This window comes from Acanthaster planci, linkage group LG11, assembly GCF_054643075.1.
Source record: "Acanthaster planci isolate LZ-2023a linkage group LG11, COTS_SCS, whole genome shotgun sequence".
Taxonomy (NCBI): domain Eukaryota; kingdom Metazoa; phylum Echinodermata; class Asteroidea; order Valvatida; family Acanthasteridae; genus Acanthaster; species Acanthaster planci.
In genome coordinates this window covers 3,511,882-3,537,841 of record NC_141787.1, presented here as the reverse complement: position 1 = coordinate 3,537,841, position 25,960 = coordinate 3,511,882, and the positions used below count along the sequence as shown (strand labels likewise).

Here is a 25,960-nt window from a genome sequence, read left to right as displayed (position 1 = left end):
ATGTTGTATACCTTGAAGGTCTGGGCGTGAAAATGAGTGACCCGGATTAAATGCTCTCTGAAAACATTTATTCAATATATCCGCCTTGGATTAATTGTCACTGACAAGAATTTTCCCCTGAGCCAGATCTGCAATGTCAAGGTTTTCATTTGATGTATGACCAAAGGGCCTTGGGGTTTGATTTTAAGTTATTATGCAGATGATCGCCTGGCTTGACGAAGATTACTTTTCATATTTTTCTGAGCTTGTCTAAAAATATCCCAATCCTGGGCCTGTCCAGATTTCTTTGCTTTTCTGTATAACCAACGTTTTTTCTTGTTTTCCCATTTCAGTGAGCTATTGAACCATGACATGTTGTACCTGTTAGAAGAGAATTTATGAAGTGCATGTCTTTCCTGAAGTTCCTGCAGTTTTTGACTGAAAGATGCCTATTTTTCTTCAGTGTTTTACCAGCTGCAAGAGCTGCATAGTCTGCATGACAGTTGAGAACATGTTGCACAAGCCCTTCTTCGTTAGCCTTACTTCTGAAAAAGACCATTTTAACTGGCAGCCTCTTACTCTTAGTTTTCAGGTTTATATCATTAACAACAGTGCCATGATCAGACCCTACAGGCTTTCCTTGAGCGTCAAGCATCACCTTCAGCCCACCTCAGGTCCTCTACAGTTGGAGCTGGTGCAAGTATGCCCCTTACGCATGGCAGCTTAGGGTGTGACTCAGCACACTATGATGTGGATGCTCAGATTGGATTGGTATTACTGTTGACTTGCAGTGATCCACCATTTGAGAGAGTGCTGGCCCGTACCCTGGGGCCATTTTCTTCTTTTGTGCAGCACAGTGCATAGCCCATGGTTGCTGCCAGAGCTCCGCAGCTAATGGTGACTGTGAATTTCGCACTTCTCATGGTCGGGTTTGACTGAGAGTGCCCGGCCATTTTTGTGGGACGCTTATTGTCCGGTTGTTTTTCTTATCCCTCCTATCCCTCTTATCCCTTGGTCGGTCTTTGCAATGGCTTCTCGCCATACCACAGTGGCTAAGAAGGCTTCAGCTCCTTCCCGTTCCGGTCAGGATTCTACCCACGCCTCTGTGGCCTGCGACAATCTCTCTGGCCCATTCCTCGCCTGAAAACACCAATCCCTTAGGCCTGCTCCGGTGTCGGGGAGGTTTTGGCCTCCCTCTATTGCTGATCCCCTTTAGGGTGATGCCTTACCCACTTGTCATTCTCCAGCGAGAAAATCTTACAGCTCCTTCCCCTGGCCAAGATCTTCCCAGTTATCTTGGACCTTAACGGGGAAGAAATGCAAGTCGTCTAGCTGCTCTCCTTCCAACCACTCTTCCAAGAAGAAGAAAGCCAAGAAATCGTTGGGCTCTTCTTCCACCAAGGATATGCTGCGTGCTCTTACAGAGTCTATTTTGGTACTTATTCAGCATTATCCTCATCCTCCAGCTGCTACTCATCCTGATCTGAACCCCCACTCCCTGCCTCTGGTTTGTTCTGTGTCTCATACCAGGCAGCAGAATTTAACATTATCTCCTCAGTCATCTCAGCTGAGGCCCATTCCCCTGATCCTTCAATTGGTCCTGACCAGCCCTTGCTTGTTTCCAACTCGGGTCAGTCTCCTGATGAGGAGGAGCCTATTTCTGTGAATGATCTCGCCTGCTCCAGCATGAGATGATACAGGTTCTGGGACTTCCAACTCCTGCACCCCCCCCCCAGGAAGATCAGAATTGCCCCTCATTCAAGTGTCGCTTTCCAGGATCGTCAGTTTCTTCTCATTCTTTCTTCCCCAAGCTTCCGCTTGATCACGCGTGTGGATGCTATGCACAAATTAGCCAAAGCCAAAGCTTGGCTACTTCTTCAATTTTTCTTCGAGCAATTATGATACTTGTCTTTCAGAGCCCAATGTGCCTGAAGTGTCCAAAGATAAGATTCATCCAGCTAGGAGCAAGTCCAGTAACACCATTGCTGACTAGACTCTTCAGCATTTGAGTCAGCACTTAGGGATATTGACCATGCATCCTGCATTGGTATTCGCTTCTCCTCCTCTTGACTGAATTCTTGTCCCGTGCATGCGAGGAGGACTAGGACATTTCTCCTGAGTTTGTTAGTATGGCCTTTCATTGCTTTGATAAAAACTTGATTAGGGGAGAATTCCTTTTTTAACCAGCGGTAACTTGGTGTTTGACACATGCATAAATACAACACACTCATGAATATTTGGGTCAACTTCAGCTCAGGTTTCCCCTGGTTGTTTGCAACAAAAGAACTGGGTTGGAAGGGGGAAAGGCATCTCGAACAAAATGCTACTTTTGCTGTATAATAAGAGGATTAAAGGATTAGTGGTATCGCTTGCCAGTGTTGATAAACACTACCTTTGGGAACTCAGCCATGTGGTTGTTAAAATTCTTATGATATCTGTGGATATTTTTATATCTCCTGCTTTTGTTGATTCATTTCATTTTTTGACTGGTTGAAACTTTTATGGTGGAGAGTTTCAGACCAAGTGACCTACAGAATTGTGTGCTACCCTGGCCTGACACGTGCGCAAACAAGGGTTTGGGGCTTTGAATGAAGATGGTGAAGCCTACTGATACGGGATTAAAAGATTTGTGAGGAGACGCTGGTATTGCCCAAAGGGATTTGGAAAGTGCTTGATGCAAAATTGCCTGATAAATATACACATACATTTTTGTAGTGTTTCCTAAGAAACATCACTCATTACTTTTCAGTTTCTGCTGTCCTTGTTTTTAATGTTTGTTTCCTTCATTCTCCTGGATTAACAGAATTGACGAGTTGAGAAGAAGCATCGGAAAGACGATTCATTATCGTGTGGCATGAATATATACTGAATAAAAAGATCCATGTTGAATGAAAGATTCTTATGTGTTTTTCATAATTTTCGGAGTACAGGCTGCACAGAGTATTGCCGTGCCAAGCAAAAAATTTGCACATTGAAATTTAAAGTCGGCATATTAGTTGCAAACTGTAAGCTGCACTGCAGTGTTGACATGTCAAAGTCATCGCATGCTCTGCACTGCTGAAGTGCCAGTATATGTAGTGTATTACATGGCAACTTTACATGATGCATTTGAAGAGTCCTTTTTGCACTTCGAAAACAAACTGGAAAATTGGGCCAAAGTAAAATGTTGTCAGACCTTTGTAGCGGATATATGACAGTTAGTTATGAATCAGAATGTTTGGACATTTGTTAATTTCCCCTTTTGTGAAATTAGTGGAGAAAAATCTCCCCCCACCCCCAAAAAATACTCTAAAGTTAGCGGCAAAAAAGTGTGAAAATCAACATATAAAATTATTGTACTCATTGATTAGCTCTGTATACTTTGGTCTCCGGACAGGTCGATCTGCATTCATTGTACCAAACGGCAAGTACATACAGGCCTACACGCAGTTATATAAATTCACATGTATGGGCAAGGAAAGAAGAGGAAGTAATAGTATAAAAAGTCTCTCGATAATTATCAATTATTCAAAAGCAGTACATACATTAACTGTCCCAGGTCATACAGGTCACACTGTGGACCTGTACATGTTTTGAGCGTTCCTCCCCCAAACGTTCTTTGCAATCAAGTGGCCTTTGAAATCACCATGGACACTGCAGATTAACAGGAGATTAGGGCACAATAGAGCATTGTGTGCGTTTGTAGCCAGATGAAGCATCCAGGTTTGGATGACTACAGTGCTTGGTGTGCATTGACCCAAAGATGATGAGCTCATTATAGAGAACCCCTGGCAGTTCCGAAAAAAAAAAGAGGTACCATGAAGTCAACTTTGAGTTACCACCCTTACAAACCTTGTACAATTCGTTCGGGTTTTCTCTTTGAGCTATGGTGACTCATCGGGAGTCTTTTATCCCATGTTTGCCAAAGATCTCTTTGCAGGCCAATTGGTGAGCTTCTTGGAAAGTGAGGTCAAACACATCGACAGTGCTTGAAAGATCTCCTTTCACCAGCTGGATGAGTCTCGCAGTAAAGTGTCACATGCAACTACCCAGAGACCGCCTCGCCCTGATTGTCCCTGCCAATCTGCCAACCAATTTATCGTCAACCATCTCTCTTCAGGCTGGGGACATCCATATGTGCACAGCTCCCTTCAGCGTACCTAAGCTGCAGCATGGTCTGACCTGTCCCCTCCTTGCTATTGTGGAAGCCAGCGTCGGTGACAATTTTGCTGCACTCGCAGCCTCCAATTCCAAACCTATTTGCAGCCACCTTCTAAGATTCACAGGGTTCTGGGGGAAATAACATTGGATGGATGGGTTCTCGCGTATCTCACCTACGGCTACTGATTAGATCTCAGGGGCCCCCCCATCTAACATAACATTCCAACTGACTCCGATCTCGAAAGACCCATCCCAGCAACAGAAATTTCTCCTCTTCTGGAAAAACATGCCATTCTACCAGTTCAACAAGGTCATGCTCATGAAGGATTTGTGTCCATTTTCTTTCTTGCGCCGAAGAAAGAGCCTAGAAAATGGCGACCGATTCTCAATCTGAAGCTGCTCAACGTCTTCATTTAGACAAAGAAATTCAGGATTGAGACACTCCCTACTGTTGTGCGGTCAATTCCCATTCCAGCTTGGGCATCCTCGATCCCATCCATATGAGAGCTCACCAATTCCTTCAGTTCTTATCTCGTAGGTTTACGAGTTTTGCACTCTCACCTTTGGCCTTTCCACCACTCCCAGGGTATTCAAAGGGGTGGTTTGAGTGGTGGTTCGAGTGGCCTCTCCAGCTTCACCTTCTCTCTTACTTCAAACCGAGCGAGATTCCCTCAACCGGCAAGTCCCACTGTCGAATCTAATTTTATCACCTGTTTTTGGTTAGGCAGGAACAATCTCACTGTCGATCTTCCCTTTGTTCCACCTCAACACCAGGTAGTCATCACAACCAATGCCTTGAACTTAGGCAGGGGTGCCAGTCTTCTACCACACCAGATTTCCAGCCAATGAGACCCATCCCCTTGCATGCTCCTACATCATTGTCCTGGAACTTTAGGCAGTCTTTGAGGCTCTTAAAAAGAATGCACAGTTTTTAAGAATGTAGAGCTTAGACATTCGTCAAAAACTGATAGATCAACTTGACATGATAGACACAGAAAAAGCACTTGTGACTTTAAATTGCAATGTCAAACACAGTGAAAAATGCTTTCAAAAATAAAGTAGATCATTTTAGAGGTTCAATAGGGTTAACACTCATTTTTTTTAGATTTTACGTGGTACTATTTTCTGTTAAGATTAGCCATTTTCAAGTAAATTGAACCGCTCCTTATGTTGCACTATATAATGGTTTTAATGTGTCTCCTCCCTTTTTACATACCCATTCCATTTTAGTTTCATGTTTTACATGTCCATTCTATTTTAGATTTGTTTCATCTTTTCATTTTAATTAAGATATATTTTCTAATGGTTACGCATATATTTCTTAATTTGTATAATTTTTCTTTGTGTATTTATTTCAAAATTCACATTTAGACACTTTACTTTTTATTAAACCTCAGTTTCAACTCTTTCTCTCTTATTAAACAATTTTTTAAAACAACTTCAACAATCACAATTCATGTACAATTTTACAGAACAGATTAATCATTTAGAAACTTATTCCAAATTCATGTATTTCCAAACAAAAGAATTTCCTTGGGTATCGGAGGGATTTCAAAGAGTAAGCATATACTTTCAAGGTTGTAAATGTAATTTTCATTTGAAGAGACAGTGAACTGTAGTTCTCAAATCAGTCGCTCAAGAAACTTGTAAAAGGTCCCCAGCTCCGTACAGTCATATCAATAGCCTTTGCTAACTTTAAATTTAGCATTTTTTCACAACTAACATATAGATATAAATCCATTTGGAATGTTAGACAGTGTGTGTGCCCTGTGATACACTGATGGTGTTGACTGCATGTCTGTGTGTAACTTCTTGCAAAACGTGCACTCTGCCTGTGAATGAAAAAAGTTGTGAAGCCCATCCTTGGAGTTGCTCAACGGTTTGGGACAGGATTGAAGCTTTTATGTACATGCAGATGTACATAGCTAGCCAACGCTAGACAAAAGATGGAATTCATCTCACGGCTCTCAAAGCATCAGTAAAGCCTTTTCTTTTGTTCCTTGTACAATATGGACAATAATAGTAGAGGGAAGGATGTGGTCTAAGTCAGAAAAATGACTGAAAGGTGGAGATTCTTTAACTCAAATGCGTCCTCGCCCATTTGAATTAACCCCTTTGCTACGGAGGACTGCTACTGCCACTGCCACCACCACCACCGCCACCGCACCTTTGTTTGAGGATTAGTGCATACCACACATACAGTCTATTCACCATGCAGCTGCTGGTCAAGGGGGCCTGCTGCTGGACAAAGCCCTCCATTCAGGGCATACCACAGCCCAGCAGTTGCGATCAAAATAATCCCGCCATGAAGGGGTTAAAGAATCTCCACTTTTTCGTTGTTTCTCCTTAACACAATCCTTCAGTGTTGAAAAATGAATAAAACTCAGGTGCATTATTACAGAAGTGAACTTAAATTCTTTTATCATGGCCATGCAGGCCCTATGGTTTGTCTTCCCACAAGCCTTCAATTATACTCAATGAAACAAAACTCTGGGGCATAGTAACACAACAAAGTGAACCTGAATAATATAGAAATTCCCAACTGGTTTGCAATGTGGATGAACTCAGATTTATGTAAAAAATACAAGTAACAATTGAGTGAATTGAATGAGAAATGTGACATGAAGCATGTTTTAGTTGAAGAATTGTTATCTTATACTTATCAAACCAAAACCTAATTTGAATCAATGCTAAAACAGCATTAATTGGTGCAGCTTTCATGCCTAATTTATTCTTATATGTTAAATTATTTAGAAATTAAGCCCGTAATCTTCTACAAATTGGTCTGCACAATTAGGTACTGTATACACTACTAGCACTTCATTATGGTCCAATCTTGGCAAACAGGGTCATGAACAAATAGTTTTGCCTGCATGTGTCAAGAGCACCATTCAACTTTGCCGTTTTCTCAGCTGGAGAAGCAGGTAGTTGAATTCAGTCCATGGTGGCTGTACATGTAGGTTGGATTCTCAGTATGGATTAAGTAAATAAAAGGTGTACCGGAAGAACAATATGCAGCAAAGATGGAGGCCATCTTGGAAAATGTGAATTTGCCACTAGAGGGATGTCTGAGCCGTTCAAGATGTATGGGATCCATATGCTGGCTCTCAATGCATGAAAACTGAGAAACAAAACAAAGGCAACCAAAATTATGCAAGGAAAATATTTTAATAACAAATGACAACACCAATACAAAGGGACTGTTTATAATAAAACAATGGTGAGCAATTAACATATTGCAAGGCAGAGTTGATTATGTCAGTTGAGTTTTGAAGGAGGGAGGGTGGATTGGCACAGGAAATGGTGAAAGTTACTGAGTTTTCAAAATGATTTCATGCTGTAGGAGTGAAAAAGCCTATGACAATGTATGTGTAACACAAGCACTTGGCACTAGTGAAGTTCCAAAACTGTTTCTATTACCAGATCAGTTCTTTATAAGGAAATACACAACAATGAGTTTATTGAAAAGGAATGAACATGACTGCAGAGTGGGATGGCACACCCCAATTCCAAGGATGTGTTAAATCATTGACTGTTCATTCAACCAAATGAAACTACATCTTTCATCAAGGTGGATGCACAGGCTCTTTATTTTATTCCATATGAAAGAGATTATTTTCTTGCCATTAACATTTCCCTGTGTCAATGTTCAACGATGTGGATAATCAAATAATGATAAAACATAATACTTTATAATGTCAAAAGCTCAAATTTCCTAGTTTTCCCGAAGGGCCAAATAGTAGCCTGAATGGGGGGATTGTTGAAGTTATTTGTCTTGATACAACGTGTGTATGATTAGGCCCAACCATGCCTCCTACACAGCAGCCTCAGCTGTGCAACACCTGCCAACCCAAATACTCACCTCATCAGAGTTATCCTGCGTGTTGCTCCTTTCATCCCCCTCCACAGCAGCTGAGCCAGTGCTGGGCCTCAACTCATACCACTCCAAGATCCAGTCAAGCCTCTCTGGGATGAGGGTATTCATCACGCCCCCCCACCAGTTCTGAGCTCTTCCATTCGGTCTGTCTACTTTGCTCAGAGTTTTCACCCAGGTTGCTTACAACAGCTGGACGTCGTGATCTTCCATTACCTAGATGACTGGCTGATCTTTGGCCAGACCTGAGACAAGACCGTAGCATCAACTCACCTTACCTACAACCTCACTACACAACTCGGATTCCTCATCAATGAAGAAAAGTTGAAGCTTGTACCATCCCAGCTCCCAACTTAACTTGGGGCGATACTCGACCTCTGCAAAGGTATCATTACCCTGACAGCTGAACAAGTCGCCATTCTACAGAAGTGCGTGTCTCATTTCCAGTCCTCTCAAGTGTCCCCAGTCCTCGCCTGGCTCCGTCTCCTCGGACTGATGGCCAGCATGGTAAACTTAGCTCCATAGTGTGTGGAGACTGCTGCAACTCCACCTGCTTTCTTGATACTGTCCCAAGACAGACCCCATCGATCTTTCAGTCTGCGTATCAGAGGACTTTCGACAATATCTGCTATGGTGGCGAATTAAGACAACCTAAACACTAGACTCCCATTCTCACAGGTGAAACCTAAAATGTGACCGGCTCTGCAAAAAGGTGTATTATGTCATTTGTGTTGAATTTGAGTTATATATAATCAAATTGCTCACATCCTAAGCTTCCATTTCATATATAATTCATCCCAGTGGCATTTGCGTTTTCGAGTTACTTGCCATTTTCATGTTCATGTAATTTCATTTTATCATGCACGCTTGTTGAGGTAATGCCCTTTAAACATAACGAAGTGAAACATTAAACTTAAATTAGACACTCTCCTTGTTTTCCTTAGCAACAGAGGCTTTCTGTTCAAGCAATTGGCCTCAAAATATTTCCAAATATTTTCACCCACGGCACATGGAATGGGCCATTACGAGTTCTTGCACTGCATGACTTAATACACGTTTTTACAGAGCGGGTCACAAATAGTGATAACGACCGAAATGTCTTTGCTCAGATGGGGGCCTCCCTTCCCCCCCATCAGATTTCTGGAGACTGGGATGCCCACTTTCAGCAAAATCACATCAACGCTCTGGAACTTCAAGTGATTTTCAATGCCCTATGTCATTTCCTTATATGCATCGAAGGAAAGAATGTCCTGGTCTGCTCAAACAATTTGAAAGAGGTGGCCCATATCAATCATCAGGGCAGCACTCCCCCCAGTTATCTGTCCCAAATGTGAGAAATCTTAGAATGGAAGAACGACCACATGATCAACGTGCAAGCAGTTCACATTGTGGGGCCCGACAATACGGTAGTAGATGTGCTCTCCTGCAGCACGATCCACCCAACAAAATGGACTCTGCACACTGGCATAGTCAGAGCACTCGTCTTGGCCTTAAAGACACCTCACTTCGATTTCTTCGGACAAGGCCCAATTCCCAGTGTTTTGCACCAGGACACTGCATCCGCGGGCATGGGCCACTGACGCTCTACCGATCAACTAGACGGCCTACTAGCATGTGCCTTCCCACCTATCTCCCTGATCCCTCTGGTACTCGCCAAGATAGAGTACAAACACTGAACTGCTCTAGTGCATATGTTTATTATCATTTACAATTTATGAATTTGTGCTCATCATTTCCTGTGCATGTGTCGTAGCCAACCCTCCACCTAAGACCGGTGCCATTGTGCATACTTATTGACTGTTTGGGTTGGTTGAATGCAGTTGACTCCTCACCCGCATGCGTGCAGGACAAGTATGCTAGAGAATACCAGCTAAAGAGTCCTCACTCACCTGTCCCCCCCCCAACTTGAGTCACTTTGGAAAAGGATGAACATGGCAACATTACGGCAATGCATTGTGGGAGGTCAGGGTACACCATGGATGATCAAGTCTTTTCAGCAAATAGCACTAGCCGCATAGAAGTTTTGCATATGTATTGACTGTCTGTGTAGATATTCTCTACCAGGGTAGCGGATTTTAGGGTCATGTAATTTCCAAGTATTCAAAGATTTCTTATTTTTTAAGACCTAAAACTATAGGCACTAATTAGCCTGCACAACAATTGTCAACTTTCCATCTGTTTTAGAAAAGAATGTATAGACTTCAAAGATGCTATCAAAAATGAAAGAGTAATTTATGTATGCCAAAATGTGATGCAGCACCCAAACTTTCAGAGGCTAGAGGCCCCAGGGTATAACAAGGAAACTGTTAAAGATACAAAAACAAATCAAGCTGAAACATATTTATCCTTCATTTGATTTACAGAGGCAATTTTTGGAATTTTTATGGGGAAACATGAGTCACATGGAAAGTTCCCTGATTTTGTATTACTCAGACGGTTGCAATAAAATGCAACCTACTGTAAGCTTGTATCATTTTGATAAATGAAGTGACAGGTGCATGTTTATATGCAAGTCATGGAAGATGTGCGTTTCCATGTAATTAATTTCTTGTTAATATCTGTGCATGTGTTTCATGCACAGACTTTTCATGAAAACATTGCTATTTTGCCAACAGCTCCCCGAGATGTGAGTCATCTGAGGCAGGCACTTATTGATCATATCTCCAAACACAGCCCACAGAACACACCATCAAACTGGCCAATGCTGTCTCCTGTGAAGTGGGTATTTATACACGTGGTAATATGCAGGCGTGTATTTAAAATACATATACAAATATGTGAACATTGCAATGTTTGACATTAGAAAAAATAACACTCATAGAAAGCACAACAAATTTGCCATTCTCATTTCTGTGTAATTATGCATTTGTAACATGTATGAGTCAAAGATACAACTGCATGATAATGTAACTTTTGCCCAAAAGTTTCAAAAATGTTAAAGTTACTTAGAAATACTTGATACAATTAAATACATGCTGCAAATATACAGAAAAGGTTCTTAAAACTGCTGCAAACTCTCATCAATTAACCAGTACCGTCGTATCTGTTGCAAACACCGTATTCATTTGCTTTAATAATTTTCAAATTTATACTTACAGGGTCAAGTGGTTGTTGAACTTTTTTTGGAGAAATCCAAGAACAAAGATGAAGTTCATAGCTGTTGTTTTTGAAGACTCAGAATCATACACAGGCAGAGAGGTGAGATTACTGATATTGAAAGTATTTGCAATTCCATCACCACATCATTTGTTTAAAGGGTCCCCTTTTGACTGATGAATCACCCACCATGCTGTCCTAAAATTTAATCAGCCCCATCGAGAATTAACAGTAATATAGTACTGGAAGGACGACACAGTGTAAGTGCAGGGATGAAATTCTTCCAACTTTTGGCAGAATTCTGACTTTACAACCACTTTCTACATACTTTTCTTAAGAAATATATTTGGATGTTCAAGTATCAGATATAACAATAAATGTTTCAATAAATGAAATTCAGAAAATTTGTTTTTCCTTACTATTCTACCGTCCTGTGTCACATGTTTTTATTGTAAACTGTTGTGTTTTATTCCACCATGTTAGTACGTATACATGTATCCCACACATATAGCATGATTATATGAAGCATCATAGCACATGTAAAGCTTCACACACGCAGCACGGCCGGTCCCGTACAATCTTGAACTTATGCCGTACACACAGACCTGAAACCAGGCTAGGATTTGGAGATACATTTAAAAATAATGATTTTTATTGACTCTTTTGTGGAAAAAAAAAATTGGTAATGTTGCAAATGGACCGATGACATTCACTGTATGAAGAACATTCTTGTGTGCGGTTTAGCATCATCAGCATGTTACATGGTTGAGTTTTGCCCGAACAAACTGCAATGTTACCGACAGGACTTGAATTATCATGTCATGTCGCAAAGCCATTATTCATTGGAAAGGAGAGGGACAGATGAAGGAAATCGACAAAGGCCTTGATAGCTCATGGCAGTTAAAATGGGTGGAAACAAAATCTGGAGGAATTTTTTTTCAAGTTCATTCAGATATTGAAGAAGCCGAGCAAAGCGCTATGCATGTTGTGCCATACCAAAATAAACTTTGCATCGAATGGAAAAAGGCAGTCATTACTCATGCTGAATCTTTCAAGAAAGTAGCTACCAAAACTGCCAAGCTTACAATGATGGTTGTGTCAAAAGGGCCAGAAAGGCCCACACCAAGGCTGTGAAACAAGGAAGATGGAATACAAAGTGATACTCATGCCGGTAACATATTTAAAATTACATCTAGGCCTATTCTGTCCGTTTTTGTAAAGTTGCTTTTGCACTTTTCATTTTTTGTCAAAATCTCCCATTTGCTGAGAAATAACAAAAAGCTCATAAATGACATGTTACACAGTATTATATACATTTTCAGTGCCTTATGCTGCAGTTAAAAGTTGTCATGTCTTTTATCTGAGGCTTGTTTTACACACATACTGGTATCCCACAACTTGGGCAAATTTCAGACTTTTTTTCTCAGAATCTCAACCCTGGTAAGTGGATCATATTGTAGTAATGTGTTGGACACAGTTATTGACTACTGAGATATGGGATATTGTGATAGTGACTCCCAAGGGAGTCACAGCATTAAAGTCTTCCCTAACACATCAAGAGCTTGTTTTTTCTCTTTCTGTCATTACATGCACATGTAATTCTGGTATGTTTTCATATCAGTTTTAAATTTTTACAGCAGTATTGTAGTCGGGACCATCATAAGACCAGACACAAGATCAGACACAAGACCATAAGCAAGACTAGTCACAAGTGAGAGTTTGAACAGTGACAAAGGAATGCTTTTGTTGTAGTTCATTTGAATAGCTTGTGGCTTGAATTCAGACTGGAGGTCTTGTGTGGTCTTGTGAAGGTCTTAAGTGGTCTCGACTATTACTCTGATTTCTGAGTTACAATTCAAAAATATAAGATAGCAGAGCTATTGAGATACACATTCTAGGTATGTATTCTGATCTCGCATTTTATAAAATTCAGTCAATTTGTGAACAAGTAAAAATCTGAAAATTCCCATCATTAACCACTTCGGACCGGGGCATTTTTCAACGTTGAGGATGCTGGGCCGGCATGACTATCATTTTTTCCGTTTTCAAAATCCTTCAACAATTCATCATTCCATTTAACAGTCGTTTATAGCCGCACAGAGTAATCTTCAGGCACTACTCTAAGTTGACAGGTGACCTTCATTGACGCCCGAATATTTCAGCCAGGCCTGCAGCCTTGTAAACAGAGCCCAGATTGTGCGGTGTCATACAGCTGTCTTTTGTTCACGAACCTGGCTCAGTGCACTGCTGACCTCTTTTCAATAGGGGCCAGATTAGCATGCAGCGGTGCTGTGTGGCTCATCGCTGCGGTGGTGGAGAGCTTTTGTCCCCGGTGGTAATCCGCTTGCTCTAAATACCCCAAACCCTGGTATACGGTTTCAAAATAATGCTGGATTATCACCACTTTTGAGAGTGAAAAATGCCGGTCATGCCTAGCAGCCTGGTCTTTTGTTCGGAGTACGGTCTTTTGTTTCAGGACCCTGTTTCCTTTGTCCGAGTTCGGAGACCCCGGCCGTGAACAAAAGACAATTATATAACACCGCACAATCTGGGCTCTGTTTACAAGGCTGCAGGCCTGGCTGATATACTCGGGCGTCAATGAAGGTCACCTATCAACTTAGAGTTGTGCCTAAAGATTACTTCATGCGGCTATAAACGACCGTTAAATGAAATGATGAATCTTTGAAGGATTTTGAAAACGGAAAAAATGATAGTCATGCCGGCCCAGCATCATCAACACTGAAAAATTCTCCGGCACGAAGTGGTTATGGTACATGAACATGTAAGTAACATGTTTCTTTCTCCATTGTATTTGTTTGCTTGCAGTTGATCTTGGATATGTCTAACTTGAAAAACATACTGGTGGTTAGAGTACTTCAACAAGAACTTTCAAGGAACCCTTTACCCTCTGAATGGAAAGTGGGAGAATTACCGTCATTATTCATTCTCAGACAGAATGGAAAACCATCAAAACTTTGGAGGTTTGTATATTATATGCCAGTTTACCCTAACAGGATGATATACTAGATTCAGCAAAAATGAAAAAAGAAAACCAGAGAGCAATGAGCAATGCACATCCAGAACATTACTTGCAAGCTGGAATCTTAGACATTACTTTTTTTGGAACTTTGTAAACCTTACATGGTTTTTCATTAGGCATCAACAATTAACCCCACAAAATAAAGAACAGAATAATCTTACCAAAGTAAAAAAAAATTGAGAGTTTGTATTTGTATTTTTGTTTGAACAAAACAGAGGGTTTTACGTTGTATTGTTGTGAGAAAATTGCATATTAGGAATGAAAACATGTAGTAACTTGCAGTGAATTATAGAAATAAATTTCAAAAATTAAAAACATTTCCCCCCTTCTCTGGATGAGGAAAAGGCCTTGCTGTTGTCCAGGGGGTTCCAGTCAGGATCTGGCCAGGCCCCTGGCTCATTCAGCCCCACCGAGCTGACAGTCGACTGTGGAAGACCTGAGCAGGGACACCGCCAGGATCTGGCAAGGACCCTGTCTCCTTGGTCAATTGCTGGCCTGGCAAGCCAGCCGGGACTCCCACAGAATACCCCATTAGACGTCTCCGGGGCCCGTCCCGCCATCATTGTGAGGTACGCCATGCCTTTTGCCCAGAGGAATCCATGCAGCATGCCGGCCAGCGTTCCCCGGCAACACCAAAGAGTACCACTGTTCGACATTGGCCTAGAACACTACTTCTCCTGCGGCCCCCCGGGCATACTCCCTTTCGGCCATACACCGAAGTCACCAGGCCTGGCTCCCCTGCAAGTGCCGTGGCCTGCCCCACCTGTTGCACCATCGAGCAATGACACCCGGACTCCCGCTAACCCCCTTTCGGGTCCCGCAGGTTTTTATGCCTCCGGGTCTTCAAGCTGCCCATCCACGGCTCCGGCTTTCAACTGGATATCACTGAGTCATCAGACCTTATTTCTCCTGGTCCCACAGCCCGGAATTCTGCAGCCCCCCTTGACTTTGACTGGGAATGCATCCAGGCGTTCTGCCTCTCACGGCCCCGTCTGCCACCTCTGCTGCCGGGCTGCCCACCGGCTGGGATTCAAGCCACCGCTGCCCATCCGTGACTCATTCCAGATTCCGGATCCTCTGTCCACCTCCCTTCCGGAGGAAGACACTGACCACACCTGTGCCAGTCAACCGACCGCCCCATGTCTTGAGATATTCCTGCAACGGGGCTCCCACTCGTGAAGTAGGCTCTTTGCCTTGGCAGATCGCTCTCCCTTGTAAGGCTGGAGCAGCCCCGGACAATGTCTCCTTGTTGCCTTCCCGTTATCTAATTTAGGGCCTTCAAGCAAAACGTCTTGGAGACAACTACTTTGTTGAACACAGTGGAACACTGTTATAAAAGGGTCCTTGGAACTTTACAAATTCCTTATGTTATCAGTTATGGAAAAAAAAAAGAAATTTTTTGTCATAAATATGACCTTGTATTATATAAATTTAGATTATAAATATTGTAAATGCTCGTCTTGTCTATCTTCGATTATACATGTATTGTGAGAGTCCTTCAGGCGCCCTCCTCAATGAACACAAGCCACTGCCCCATTTTTCCAGGGGGCCGTTACATGCAAATGTGACCTAGCTAGCTTCCGACATATCTACAGTGTGGGCATCCAAACATAATCCACATGGTAGCACTTTCTGGACCAACTTCCCGGATCATTGCCCCGGTGAATATGCCATCTGATGCAGACCCAATCCCGAGTCTCAATCACAGCCTTCTGGAGCTACTCTGGCTACCATTGGTAGGCCCACCCAGGCCACAGGGAAGTGAGTCCACGCTTTACCTGGTGATCGCATTCAAGACTACGTTACCAGACACCAAGACTGGAACGAACAAATAACATTGTCCAGGCAGTCTTCCAATCTTTTTCAGTTTTGTCAGGGTAAATTTGTTATCGTGACGCAGACCTACCGCTGCGTCTCTCCAGTCTGCATCCCCAGACATCCGAACCTAACATTCTTCAAGCCATTGGGATTTTTACACACCCCTTGGCACCCATAATCCGAGGTTTCTCCAAGGGGCCCTGCTGGACAAATTGTGCGAATTTATTTCCACTGCTTTTCACGACGTACAATCCTGTGATCGGCTGAACGACCATTTTGTGGCCCACACTTATGTGGCCCCACGTGAGCACAGATTCTGCCGTGCAGCCCTGCCATAATGCACACTGTCCAAACATGTGTTCACTTCAAAGTGGGAATGTCCACAGTTTTTGCTTACTGTGACTGTTACAAGGTCTGTCAATAGTAGGCCTGCTGTGAGTCACCTATTTTGTTGTGATAGTTTCGCAGGCTTTTTTTTTATATTAACGCTCAGCGTGATTGAAACGAAGAGAGAGAATTCTGTCGGACCGTATTCGTTTCTGAAATGAATATGATGTCAGTGCTTAGCATAATTTCAGACACCGAAATGGTTTTGTTTTGTTGTTTGTCTGCGGAGATTTTTCTCAAGTGGAAATTACTAGCAATTTCACCCAGTCAAGGTTAACATGTATTCTTCACAGAATGAGTTGCCATGGATGCTCATTCTGTTATTCATATCGCAAATGTCATGCGACCTGACTCCTCTATGCCAGCTGTTTTTTTTTTCACGTATGCGTGAAAATGATCAAAGTTTTCTGTCACAGTCGGGATGCCGGCGGCCACGCTGGGTACAGAACACGGCTTACCTTCAATTTGACATGCACGTCTTCAACACCCTTCTGCATATTCAGGTGTTATACACTGCTTCTGAAGACAACTTATGCATTTGACTAAGCAAGCCTTTTTGTTAAGAACTCCTTGCTTGATAAAGACTGACACCAACTTTATCTAGGTTACATGAAGACTTTGTCTCGGTCTCTGACCTATTTCATTTCTTCCCCACTTATTGAGGTAAATTCCTTTGATGAGAAAGGAGAGTTCTCCTTTCCATCCAGACCTCACTATAGTCATGCTAGAGACTCTGAGTGATAATGTCATTTCCGTCTTTGAGTATGTCTTGCGGCATTCTTGCCTCTTTTTTTTCACACTGCCAACCAAAGCCACATTAATGGAAAGGACAAGGGATCATGCAGTTGACCTGCAGACAATCCACATGGCAGGGTCCGATGACTTAGTGGTGGATACACTCTCCCTGGGATGATAGAGCAGCCTTACATCGATCTCTTTGCTTCCTTGTACAACGATCAACTTCCCACGAACAAGGTTTGACTGTATCTACAACTCATATCTACAGGTCAGCTCTAGCTGCCATACACATTGGTTTCAAAATTGGTTAAGAACATGACATTCCATCACCTTTTGTATGATATGCTTATCCGGTGTCCCCTTGTTGGGAAATTGGTCTGGTCATAACACCTAAGCTAGGTTCTCTAGATGCTTTCCGGTCCTTCCTTTGAACCCTAATAATGCCTGCTTTACACCTGTGTCAGGTTGGCCTTTCTCCTGAAAATGGTTATGTCCTGAGGAGGCAGCAAACTATAGGCTCTCCCCTTTGCCGAAGGCGATCTGTGTTGGGAGCTGCATGGTGTTCACCTCATTCCTTTGATCAGTTTCCTGACGAAGGATCAGACTCCCTCACCAGATCCGTCTGATATCTTTACACTCTCCACCTACTTACATCCTGGAGACGATGCGAATAAACTTTGGGGGCCTGTTCATGTCCTGAAGTGGTACCTGACTAAAAGGATAGCATGAAAGGGATGACATTAACCCCATCGCTAATCACTTTCATGAGACCACACCGTCCAGCAGTGTCAGTACACTATTGCCTGCTGGAAGGCTTCAGCCATTGGATTTGCTAATCCAGTCTGGCCATTAAGCTCTGATGAACATAGTCGTTACTACATCAGGGTTCATGGCGTAAGAGCAGGATCTGCATTTTTGTCTTACTCTCGAGATGTTTTCATTGCAAACATTTGCAAAACTGTTTTTTGGAAGTCTCCTTCAACCTCGTGCAACTTGAGGGATGTCCTGCAGAGTGACACTGCAAATGGCAGGACAGTCCTACTGTCCGCAGCGCAGAGGTCAAAGGGACCTCCAGAAGGACAAACAAGTCATTATGAAGTACCTTTACCATTTCTTAAATTTTTACATACCTTCTTGTTTATATGTAAAAGTGTATTCTCAGCAGTAGATGTGTCGTCACCAACCCCCCACCTAGACCGGTGCTACTCTGCATATGTAGTGACTGTTTGGGTAGGTATAGCGGTAGAGTCCTTCCCCACATTAAGTCTGGGTGGAGTCTACTAGAGAATACGTACCCAAACAGTCTTCTCCCGCCTATCCTCCCCACTTTGGCTCCGACCTTTTTTCAGCCGCTTTTGAAAAGAAGGATGATCATGGCATTGAGGCCGTGCTGCATTGTGGGAGGTCAGGGTGCACCACGGGTGATCAAATCTTTCCAGCGAATGAATAATATGCAATAGTGACTGTTTGGGTAGGTATTCTCTAGTAGACCCGACCCACACTTAATGTGGGGAAGGAATTACTGTGGCTTACAACACAAAGCCTGTGGGCCTGTGCAAAGCCTACAGGCTTACCTGTTAAACATCGTAGACTTAAGTGATGGACGGAGTGCACTTATGAACAATCAGACAAGCCCAAAACCTGGAACTATCAACACTGATGTTTACTCCATCCTATGATGGACAATTCAAGACTCCATCCATGAGGATTAATTTTGTTAAAATTAAAAGCACTTTCAATGTAACTTGTGGTCTAATGATGTCATCATTCTGTCTTTTCCACACACGTGTTGTAGGCATAAAGATCATTTCATCTACCAAGTTTCACGCAGTTACAAGAAACTTTGTTGCAGACATCAACTCAAGAAATATGTTTGAATTTTCAAACTGTCGCCAGAGGGCAATTGAATATTTCATGACATCACTGGTACTTTTTTAAGAAAAGTGTTTGGTTTGGGGCTAACACTGTCGAAAGCAATTGCATATATTTTACCAAATTTAAGTAACAAGGCACTTGTAGTTTCAACCAGAAGTTGAAGGTTGCAATTCACTCTATTATCCCATGAAGCAAATTGTGGGAGCACACAATTAATTTGGTATGGATTTTGTGTTTTCACAAGCCTTTGGGGGCAAACACTGAGTATACAGTGTTATAATATACATCAGGTACATCCAAAATCAATTAACACCCCCCCCCGGTGCAAATCCGTCCTTGGAAATAATAGTTGTTGGGTTTGGCATAGATTTGACTGGGCATTAGTATTTAACGTCATTCTCGTTCTTTTGTTTTAGAATGGGGAATAGAGAGTCATTCTTCAAGGCTTTGCAAGCTTACATAAAGCAGACTTTGCCTGCTTCAGGTACCAAGGGTGAGCCATTTAAGCTTTAATATTTTATGATTATTTAGGATAATTTGTGTGTGATTGATGAAAAAGCCGCAGCAGTTTGAGGCCATCTAATTGAAATGACCTGTAATTTATGAGAGGCAAAAGTTTGATCCAAGAATCTGTCTTAAAGGTAAAGCTGCATGTACATGTACATGGAAAAGGATAAAAAGAGATAAACACAGATGAAAGGAAAGTATCGAGGACAGAGGGCTAGGAATTTAGGCAAGAAAACAACATTTGTAGGCTACATATATATATATTGCTTTCATTATATCTGTCTTAGAATCACTCTTTTTAGCAAACAGTTTACTGAGAAGTGTGGATTTTAATGTATAGTTTCTGGAAGGGGTTTTTCACAAACCTTCATTAATCTCATCTGTCTCTGAAGCAACTCATTTAGAATGAGTAAATGAATATATACATAAATTATCCCGATATTGTTTAATTCGTTTTTGTTTGTTTTGCTTTGTATAAAAATGAGCCGTAGGGTAGGCTCATTAACATTATTCCTTATTATGCCTTGGAAAACACGTATTTGATTTAAGTGAATAATTTGTCACAAGTTAGATGAACTGTATTCTTCCCTAATTCAAAATTACCCAAACAACGTCTAAGAATGTAAACAAAGTTGCTCATCGACTTTTGTGGATGCTACATGACACAGTGGAGGAAGGATGCAGAAGGAATTACAACTCTGGCACTTCAAAGTGCTCAATGATTTCAGACAAATAGTAGAAAACATTCTAAAAATGCCCAATGACTACCTGCAGCTTAGTCGGACAAGTGGGGCCAGTAGTATCCTAGCAATACTTGTGGTGTTTTGTTTGCAATAAACTACACCTGTCGCTGTGACCAGGGATAGAGACAGACAAATCCCTAATATTAGACCTACTTTTGCCGTCGTATATAAACTTTTTTATTTTGATTTTTGTTCTTTTATCCATGCACTGTTTGTAATTTTGTTCTTGGCCCTTCCAACACATCAGTTTTTTCAAAGACTTGATGCAAATTTGGCTGAGGCTGGCCAACAATATGTCAACCACCACTGGAAACCTAATTAAGTTCATAACAAATGAAATGTGATATTTCAGCACAAGGAGTGATCATGAGATAGCATAAAATACACTGTTGTATAAACGCTGTAATAACAATGATTCAATTAAACGAAATCTTATAAATTGCAAAAATTGGAGCGACGATCATAGGGTTCAAATGGGTCTTGGGATTGTGAAACAGTTGATGCCTCTGCATTCTGGCTATGTACATACCGGGCATGCCAGAAAGCAGTAATTGGCCAGATGTTTCAGCTTCAGCAGTTCAAACTTCTGTGTCCTTCCTCCATGATGATACAAATAAATTTTTAGAGATTAGTTGCGTGAAGTGGGCATCTGCAGATTTCTCTAATCAGAATCTGCCTGGATAATTGATATCCCTGTGAGTAGGGAATCTGTCTTATTTGTTGAATTTGGTTTAGCTGCCAGTGTGGAGGAATTGGAGTGTCACAGTATAATTAGTGCAGCAACAAAATTTTTTATTTAGGAGTGGGAGACAGCATTTGACACCGAGGGTTGCTGCACATGATAAAAGTAGTATTTTTATATGTACAGGTAACTTCTCTTTCAATCCATTCCCAGCCATTCTAGTATTAAACTTATTACATCATCATGTATCAAGTAGCACCATTTTGGTACTTTTATGTACTCGTAATATACTTATGAACAAAATGATATGAACAACTAGCTGTGCGTTGAGGTGATTGTAATTTGTTCAAACTTTACACTGCAATGTTACAAACCAGGGCTCTTTTTCATAGCGCCACTTCACAGCTGATTTTGTGCTTAAAAGGCACTCTTAGCAATCTCGTCATTTCATAGCAACCATTAAGCATGTTTTTTTTGCCTAAAGTGATAAGTGAGCAAAAATTTGCCTCAACAACCGCATTTTTGTATTTAAACAAGACTTTCGATCAATATGGCCACGTTACTTTGGAGACGTCGTGTTCATGAGAATTTGCAAAGAAACTGTCCAATTCAGAGACAGAGGCAGGTGTTTTGCAATAGACAAAATCCACTTCAGCTGTTCATACCCATTCGCGATACAGATTTCGCCCAGCCACGATTGTGAGACTATCGGAAGCGCTTTTGGGTGACTTGGAGAACTTAGAGAAATCATGCTCTGCCGCCCCTGCTTACAGTATGCCTTGCACTGCGATATTTCAGACTTTCAGTATAGTTGTCAGAGACACTTGCCCTGTGGTCAGCCCCCCAACGGCATGGCGAGCAATCGACCGCACTGTCGAGGGAATCAATCGAATTCTTGGCCATTGGTTTCCGTTTCCAGATCCCCAAGATCAACTCACCTTGATGGCTATAAAGCAAAGGTTTTCAGAGTGGCCAGTCAGACAGTATCGCTAAATGTTATGAATGAGCAAGTCACTTTTAAATGCAGCTCTTCAGATTCACTAACAAATGATAACCAATTATTTTAAGGTGAACATTAATGGTGAAATGTTTTTTTTTATCAAAGGTTTGGAGAAGGGTGCCTTAATGTACAAAAGCCCTATGGTTATTTTTGGGACTTAAGTTCCGCCAAAAATCCTTTGTGATCGAGGGGTAACAAAATAAGGGGGTGCAGTTGGTTTTCTCTAAGGAACGAATTTTTACAATAAAAAAAATTTTCTCAGAAAATAAGACAATACCCTCTGAGTGCTTATGAAAAGAGTGGTTTGAAATCAATCAGAAATTGTATAAAATTAATTTTATTTTTCAGACCAATGTAAACCATCTTTGAATGTAAAAATTCGACCTTGATATAAATACGAACAACAAATATATTTTCTTGGCCAAGCTCAAGTTTAAATACACGCTGAATTTTAATATAAGTATTAAAAAGTTCACATGCTTTGAATTAATTTTTTTACAACACATAAATAAATCATTTTTATATTGATCAGATGCTGATTGTAGTCGAACTTATGCTCTATCGAAGGTAACTCCGGAGGAAAAGACGATTTTGCCGGGTGGTGCAGCACTCCAGTTGGAGGGCACAACGGCCTAATAAACTTGCCTTGTAGTACACATGCGTTGTAACCGAATTTTGTTGGATCTCTAAGTTGTTTGAGAATCTCAAATAACAAAATGACGGTATCTGTTCAAAAAAAGGCAGGTGGAAAATCACCCTGTTGGCCACGTGGAAACTGTCCTGGGAAAGAATGCTAACTTGATATAACCATAGCGCGGGATATAAACAAGGTTCTTTGAATGCATGGAATGGTAGTTGAATCTATTTCGTGAAAAATAAGCAAAACACAATTCACTCGAAACCTAATTTGATGTTGTGTCCTAAAACGTAGGGAACTCACATTTCAGCATGCTGTTTTTCCTGTTTTGTGCATGTTTGTAGCGAGCTGTCCAATGTCTCATTGTGCACTGACCACTGCACATGTATGTACATGTACCGGTACATGAGTGTACACGTCCGAACCTAACTGAACCAAAATATGCGTGCACGTGGTTTTTGGCCTAGGCCAATTAGCTGTACTTGGAGTCACACCTGAGTTTAATTGCAAGTGGCTGCAGCCACTGCCCTGAGCACTATACAGTCGAAGCTAAATATTCTGACACTTGATTTGTACCTCCGTGTATCCACAGCAACAGTATCACATAGCCTACAGAGCCTGTCACATTAGCTTGTTATGTTCACTTATGGAGTAATATAGGCCATGAATTACAGTAAAATCGGACTACCTTTATGAACTTTTTTTCAGAAAAACCTGACATTTACAGTAGTAATTTGTATGTCTTGAAAAAAATGTCATTTACAGAAATAAATATCTGTGGGCATACAGTGAAATTATAATAAAACGTACTGTGAAGGGAACAAAACCATGCGTAAAATGAATACAAAAATCATTAAATAGGTCAAAAATGTAAACGAAACATCTGGATGGCGCAGTGTTCAAAACTTTCATCACAATGATTTAGAAAGTAATGTTTTGAATACCTACATTTTGCGGAAAGGTAGCTTCCGCCACTTTACTTTGGATGGCCAGTGGAGTTCTGCAGTAAATTTTTTTTCCTGCCCATGATCAAATGTTTTTTTCCAACCTTAATTATTCTCTTGAAGAGCATGTCAAAAAAAGAAAATTGTTGATGATATAAAAATGAACTAAAGGTGGTTTTTGACAGCGTCAAAGCGAAAGAAAACGTGGCTTCAAGAAAAAAAATGGGCTACCAACAAAGTATGAAAGGATGCTAATGAAGTCAAAGAATGTTTGAGAAATCTGCATGAACCACCGAGGCTTAAATACTGGTGGTTTTATGACCCAAGTGCTTCCAACATATTGGCCACAAAGAGATCAGAATGGCGATTAGTCCGTGAACCTCATGTAGTCACTCATGCACTGACTCGGCAAACCTAGAAAATTAACATAAAAAAGGCGCATTGTTAGACGATGCAAATAAGCTTGGGGGTTCACTGACAATCGAGTGCCAAGGGCCAAATTTAGTCTGCAAGCTCAGCAGAGTTCACGGACAGTCAATTTTGAAAAGCCCTAGTTTATTGGGTCCTGGCTGGGGCAGAAGAGTGCCTGCAGATAGAGTTTGATTGGACACAGTGTAGGGAGTCCCAAGACTTGGATCATGTCATGCTGGAGAATGTAGAGACAGGACATGGCAGGGGTGAGGCTAACCATGGAGTCGATGCCTTTCCAAGAGAATTCATGGGTGTCCAAAGGGAGCGATGTGAGTCTCCTCGGGTTTGTTAGGCCAGAGGCAGAGCCGATTGAGAGGCATGGTGAACGGTTGCAAGGGGGGCATCCAAACCAGTGTTGAAGGCCGAGGCCTGCCCGGCATAGGCAGGGTTCTCCTGTGGGGGAGGGCTAGGGCGGCGGCATGGACAGGAGTGAGTCTGGATCTGGGGCCGAGGTGGCAGGGGATTAATTCTGCTGCAGTTGGCTGACCCGGCTGGAGAGAATGTCCAAAAGAGCCTGGAAAGCCATGGCGAGAGAGGTGGAGTCCTGGTGCTTGGACAGACGTGATTTTCTTGGTGGAGGACTATGCTTGCCTGGAGAGCCTGTGGAGAAATTCACTGTGGCAGTAGACGTAGCGGTAGTGTCCGTGGGTTAGTTGCAGGCCACCAAGCGGTGAGGGTTGCGTGACCTGGCTCACAGAGGTGGCTGGTGCAGAGGGCCCTGGATAGCATAGTAGACTGGTGGGTTTGACTGTTCTGGCTGTGGAGAGTGATCTGCATCCTGATGGCTCTTTCAACAGGGCGGCCCCAGAAAGTGACGTTGTAGCATAAAAACCAACATAAAATGTAACTTTTTCACAAAATGTAACAGAATTGTGACACAAAAAGATATGAGATAAAAGTATGATACAGTACAAGACTTTGCGGTTGATCAGGATAACACTGATCAGCTTTAGCAACATTGAATGCTCGATGAATATAGATAAGGTCAAAAGATACATCCATAAGCAAAAAGTGCGAAGAAAAAGGCCTTGGGTGGACCAATAGAAGGTGCACTATGGTTCATAGAATATTTAGCAATATCAACTAGCCTTGTAAGCATAAACACCTTAATTTTAATATAGCTCTGCAACCACAATGCAGCTGTCATACGAGGTCACACTCATAGAACATGTATTCTTACATAGAGTTTGTGGCATTAGACTTTAGATGATTTCAGTACTCTACCTTTAAGCACATTCAACGTCAATTTACTTTTTTTTTTCTCCATATGAAATGACAACATGTAGAAACCTTAAATGGACAGGAACAGGAAAGAAATGTGATGAATGGACCTGATGATAATTTGAGAAAAATACCACATCATGAAGTGGACAAAAACATCGAGCAATTTGTTAATCATACCTCAAGAAGAGCTGTAGCAAGGTAAGAAAGATGTAAGTTTGTTTTGCAGTGGTGTTCATTATTGGGGCTTTCTCGGTATTTGTTCTCCAATGAACCCAATCAAAACCAAATTAATTACTTGCACACATAAATGGACTGATTGTTTGTTCTGCTGTTTAATGTTACCCCTGCATGTTGGCTGATGTCTTTGGGTTTATTTCCTTTCCATGCATTCATCACAAAGACAGAACTGCTTATATAATTAATCTGACTATGTGACTGAAGCATTTTTGTTGCGTGGTGTTTATTTTTGAACTCAAGTATTTCTGTTGGAATAATTGTAAATGTAAGTGCATGTTTTACATAGAAGTTGGGAATTTTGAAGTTGTTTGCAACATTTCTTGCCATAACGTACAACTGCATCATGAATAAATCGATTTATTTTCCCCCTTAAAAAAATAACAAAAGTATAGATAATCATCATATGTAAAATCAGATGCATGCTTTTTATGTGGATTGCATTAGGGCTAGTTCATACTTCAGACGAAAGTGAATGCGAGGCGAATTTGTCAGGGAAAAATCAATGTCACAATGGAACTTTAATTGTTTATGTCTTGAAATTCGCTTCGCTTTCGTGTGAAGTATGAAC

General features: G+C 41.6%; 1 protein-coding gene across 17 annotated transcripts in view; it reads left to right on the top strand.

Moving 5' to 3' along the window:
- LOC110988614 (sulfhydryl oxidase 1-like) overlaps positions 1 to 25,960 on the top strand; it is a 133,728-nt gene that overhangs the window by 51,114 nt on the left and 56,654 nt on the right. For 16 of the 17 annotated variants that reach the window (XR_002599466.2, XR_002599465.2, XM_087143624.1 and 13 more), the window contains 5 exons: positions 10,609 to 10,711; positions 11,092 to 11,191; positions 13,916 to 14,070; positions 19,364 to 19,440; positions 25,218 to 25,353. Coding sequence is in view for 15 of the 17 variants with exons in the window: in XM_087143624.1 (XP_086999750.1) it covers positions 10,609 to 10,711; positions 11,092 to 11,191; positions 13,916 to 14,070; positions 19,364 to 19,440; positions 25,218 to 25,353 (571 nt within the window). In the remaining 2 variants the exon portion in view is untranslated. Of the gene's footprint in view, positions 1 to 10,608; positions 10,731 to 11,091; positions 11,192 to 13,915; positions 14,071 to 19,363; positions 19,441 to 25,217; positions 25,354 to 25,960 lie in introns of those variants that run through there. The other variant, XM_087143631.1, reaches the window with a different exon arrangement.